The sequence below is a fragment of the Aptenodytes forsteri genome, unplaced genomic scaffold, assembly GCF_000699145.1.
Source record: "Aptenodytes forsteri isolate BGI_AS27 unplaced genomic scaffold, ASM69914v1 Scaffold172, whole genome shotgun sequence".
In the NCBI taxonomy this organism is placed as follows: Eukaryota; Metazoa; Chordata; class Aves; order Sphenisciformes; family Spheniscidae; genus Aptenodytes; species Aptenodytes forsteri.
The window spans coordinates 9,108,084-9,113,018 of record NW_008795018.1 but is presented as its reverse complement, the minus strand read 5'-3'; the positions used below and the strand labels follow the sequence as shown (position 1 = coordinate 9,113,018).

The following is a 4,935-nucleotide window of genomic DNA, read 5'->3' as shown; positions in this document are numbered from 1 at the left end:
TCCCACCCCCCCCCCCCCCCCATCTGTAAACATGCTGGCTGCTCCTAAGTTGCATTTGGAATCTCCAGCCTCCTGATTTATATTGTGTTTAAAAACAAACAAATAAAGTTTAAGGTTATTAAACAGAAGGAGAAGTATCCGACATCTGGAGAGGAAACATTGAGCTGAGAGTGTAAGAAACTGTAAGTCCTGTTATTGTCTCACCAGTTAATAGGGATGTGAAGTAGCCAGTGACGACTGCTGCAGCAGCAGCATGTCCGGGTGGTTATTTCCCAGTACGATAGCTACAGAGGGGGATGCAAGGCACAAGGAGCAGAGAAAAATCTGGCTTGCAAGAGCTAAAAAATATGTATGGAAGCAAACAACAAATTACATTTGGCAGCTGACATAGCAGTTAGAATCCAGAAGTAGTGCGGGAAGATTTTTTACTTGCACCAAATCACTGGGTGGAGGAGGGTAGAGGGGGAATGCACGTTACGGATTACATGGTGTATCAAGAAATTATTCAGAAAGTACGTGTCGAAACTGTAGCTACCCTTAATCCTGCAAGTAGTTATTTCCATTCTCGCTCTGTGCAAATGCAGCCAACGGGATATTGGTGCATTTGTCCGGAAGGATTGCTTGTAAAAGGGAGCAGTAGGAAAATGTACTGCTGCAAGTGTGGATTGCAAAAACAAGTAGTAGTTGGAGATTGTGGATTTGTCATGCCTAAAAAACCAATAATGCTGTTCTGTGTGGTTGTGTTGACAGTGCTGTCTCCAAATGAGATGTAATGCATCCTGCAGTCCATGCATGCCTCCTCTTGCAAATCGCGCATCATTCCTCTCTGGAAACCTTTAAGTCCTAAAATCTGGGAAAAGAGATTAAAAACATTATCATGGACCTGAGGGATTTTTACCTGTTGGCCGCTTTGATTGCCTGTTTAAGGCTGGATTCTGCTATAGCTCAAGAACTTATTTACACTATTAGAGAAGAGCTGCCTGAAAACGTACCCATAGGGAACATACCAAAGGACCTGAACATTTCTCACATCAATGCTGCCACGGGGACCAGTGCCAGCCTTGTCTACAGACTGGTGTCTAAAGCAGGGGATGCCCCTCTGGTCAAAGTGTCCAGTACCACCGGGGAAATCTTTACGACATCCAACAGAATAGACAGAGAAAAACTCTGTGCTGGAGCTTCCTATGCAGAAGAAAACGAGTGTTTCTTTGAACTTGAAGTGGTGATTCTCCCCAATGACTTTTTTAGGCTGATCAAAATAAAAATCATTGTAAAGGATACTAACGACAATGCACCTATGTTTCCATCCCCTGTCATCAATATCTCCATCCCAGAAAACACTCTGATCAACAGTCGCTTTCCAATCCCATCAGCAACAGATCCTGACACAGGTTTCAACGGTGTGCAGCACTATGAGTTGTTAAACGGGCAGAGTGTCTTTGGACTGGATATTGTAGAAACTCCAGAAGGAGAGAAATGGCCTCAGCTGATCGTGCAGCAGAACTTGGACAGAGAGCAAAAGGACACCTATGTGATGAAAATCAAAGTGGAGGATGGAGGTACCCCCCAGAAATCCAGCACAGCCATCCTGCAAGTCACAGTAAGTGATGTCAATGATAACAGGCCAGTGTTTAAAGAGAGTCAAGTAGAGGTTCATATACCAGAGAATGCCCCTGTAGGCACTTCTGTGATTCAGCTTCATGCTACAGATGCAGATATAGGAAGCAATGCAGAAATCAGATATATTTTCGGTGCCCAAGTCGCCCCTGCAACCAAAAGATTTTTTGCTTTAAACAACACCACAGGGCTGATTACAGTTCAGAGGTCCTTAGATCGAGAAGAGACTGCTATTCACAAAGTGACAGTGCTGGCTAGTGATGGTAGCTCTACACCGGCTCGGGCAACCGTTACCATCAATGTCACTGATGTAAACGATAACCCTCCTAACATAGACCTCAGGTACATAATAAGTCCCATCAATGGCACGGTGTACTTATCTGAGAAAGATCCCATCAATACAAAGATTGCCCTAATTACAGTTTCAGATAAGGACACTGATGTGAATGGCAAAGTGATCTGTTTCATTGAGAGAGAGGTCCCCTTCCACTTGAAGGCAGTTTACGACAACCAGTATCTGTTAGAGACCTCTTCCTTGTTGGACTATGAGGGCACCAAAGAATTCAGCTTTAAAATTGTTGCTTCTGATTCTGGCAAGCCCAGTTTGAACCAGACTGCCCTGGTAAGAGTTAAACTGGAGGATGAAAATGACAACCCTCCGATTTTCAGCCAGCCTGTAATTGAGCTGTCAGTTTCTGAAAACAACCGTCGTGGCCTATACTTAACAACTATTAGTGCCACAGATGAAGACAGTGGGAAAAATGCAGACATTGTTTATCAGCTTGGCCCTAATGCCTCCTTTTTCGATCTGGATCGAAAGACAGGAGTTTTGACAGCCTCCAGAGTTTTTGACAGAGAAGAGCAGGAACGTTTCATTTTCACTGTTACAGCCCGAGACAATGGCACCCCTCCTTTGCAGAGTCAGGCAGCTGTAATTGTGACCGTGTTGGACGAAAATGACAACAGTCCCAAATTTACTCATAATCACTTCCAGTTTTTCGTATCGGAGAACTTACCAAAGTATAGCACGGTGGGGGTGATCACGGTGACCGATGCGGATGCCGGGGAAAATAAAGCGGTGACCCTTTCCATCCTGAATGACAATGAAAACTTTGTGCTGGATCCATACTCTGGAGTTATAAAGTCCAATGTTTCTTTTGATCGAGAACAGCAGAGCTCCTACACCTTTGATGTTAAGGCAGTGGATGGAGGGCAACCTCCTCGCTCTTCTACAGCAAAAGTAACCATAAACGTCATGGATGTTAACGATAACAGCCCCGTTGTCATCTACCCACCTTCTAATACTTCTTTTAAGCTAGTGCCACTCTCAGCAATTCCAGGATCGGTGGTAGCCGAAGTCTTTGCTGTGGATATAGACACTGGAATGAATGCCGAGCTTAAATACACAATTGTCAGCGGAAATAACAAGGGTTTGTTTCGGATTGATCCAGTGACAGGTAATATCACTCTGGAAGAAAAACCAACTCCTAATGATGTGGGGCTGCATCGCTTAGTTGTCAACATAAGTGATTTGGGTTATCCCAAATCCCTACATACTCTTGTGCTTGTATTTTTGTATGTAAATGATACTGCTGGAAATGCCTCTTATATTTATGACTTGATACGCAGGACTATGGAAACACCTTTGGACCGGAACATAGGGGACAGTAGCCAACCCTACCAAAACGAGGACTATCTCACGATCATGATCGCTATTGTGGCAGGTGCCATGGTTGTCATAGTGGTGATATTTGTCACAGTTCTCGTTCGCTGCCGACATGCATCCAGATTCAAAGCCGCCCAGAGGAGCAAGCAAGGTGCTGAGTGGATGTCTCCAAATCAGGAGAACAAGCAAAACAAGAAAAAGAAAAGGAAGAAAAGGAAATCTCCGAAGAGCTCTCTTTTGAACTTTGTGACCATTGAGGAGTCCAAACCTGATGATGCAGTTCATGAACCTATCAACGGGACAATAAGCCTTCCAGCGGAGCTGGAGGAGCAAAGTATAGGAAGATTTGATTGGGGCACAGCACCACCAACAACCTTTAAGCCTAACAGTCCTGATCTTGCCAAGCATTACAAATCTGCCTCTCCACAGTCTGCTTTTCATCTCAAACCTGACACTCCAGTTTCAATGAAAAAGCACCACGTGATTCAGGAACTCCCGTTGGACAACACCTTTGTTGGTGGTTGTGACACCCTTTCCAAACGCTCTTCCACTAGTTCAGATCACTTCAGTGCCTCAGAGTGCAGTTCCCAAGGAGGCTTCAAGACAAAGGGCCCCTTACACACCAGACAGGTAAACGAGCACTTTTACTGGTCTATAAGTACTGCATACAAGTGCCCGATCAACCAGTATTAAAAGTGCCACTATGTTGTGGGGTTTTTTTGTTTCAGTCTAATTTAATTTAGTTATATTACGGGGGGAACAAAAAAAAACCAAAACACAAACCAAAAAAACTTGACCCCTTTATCATTTACCTGGGGCTTAACCATGCATTTGCAAAATGCCTCTGATACTTTGGGTTTTGAAGAATACTGATTGTTAAAGGACTGTTATGCATCCGTGCATGTGCACACATACATGTGCATAAACAAAACCGAAAAAAAGACTTTTTTTTTTTCTCCCCAGTATTTCACTGTCAAAATGTAAAAGTTATTGAAGAAGAAAAACTGTTTCCTTATATGCCAAATTTCAGTCAGAAAATTTGACTGTTTCAAGATTGAAGGGATATGTACATTCAGTTTCAAATTTCGAAGTGAGTTGGCTTGGGTTTCTTTTATAGTTCAAGCTGATTTGGAACCTTGTTAAGTTAGTGTTACTAAAGGGGGTTAATTTTTTTCCCTAACAAAGACAGCCGAATTTCCAAGCTACTTCATCTGTGAAGCACATGGTTTGTTGGTAGGATGTAACTAAGCCATACGGAAGTCTTCCTCTGTTTTGAGTTCAAAATTATTTTGTTGTAATAGATTAAAGTTGGTATCGCATAGACAGTTTGTTGCATATTTTAAAAAAAATGGCCAAAGCATACTTTTGAAAGGAATGCATTCTTTGAATACATCTGAATTCTGCAGAAAAGTCAGCCCATTGTAAATACTTTCTCATCCTAGTAATGCATAAGTGATCTGTCATAACTCATTTTAAACTGTGAAACATGCCATATGAAGAGGGATTAGGAGGCTGAGAAACTCATATTTCAACCAAATCCAGCATTAGTTTTTCTTAGGCCTAATAATTCCTTGCTAATAAAGATTTAAATGCGGCGCTGTCTAATTTATTTTATTGGTGCTTGTCTTTTTCCACTAAATTAGCGTGTCGGG

General features: G+C 42.6%; 1 protein-coding gene across 1 annotated transcript in view; it reads left to right on the top strand.

Moving 5' to 3' along the window:
* PCDH9 (protocadherin 9) overlaps positions 1-4,935 on the top strand; it is a 716,238-nt gene that overhangs the window by 910 nt on the left and 710,393 nt on the right. The window contains exon 2 of the mRNA XM_009275658.2: positions 751-3,913. Coding sequence (XP_009273933.1) covers positions 878-3,913 — 3,036 coding nt within the window. The 5' untranslated portion in view covers positions 751-877. The remainder of the gene's footprint in view (positions 1-750; positions 3,914-4,935) is intronic.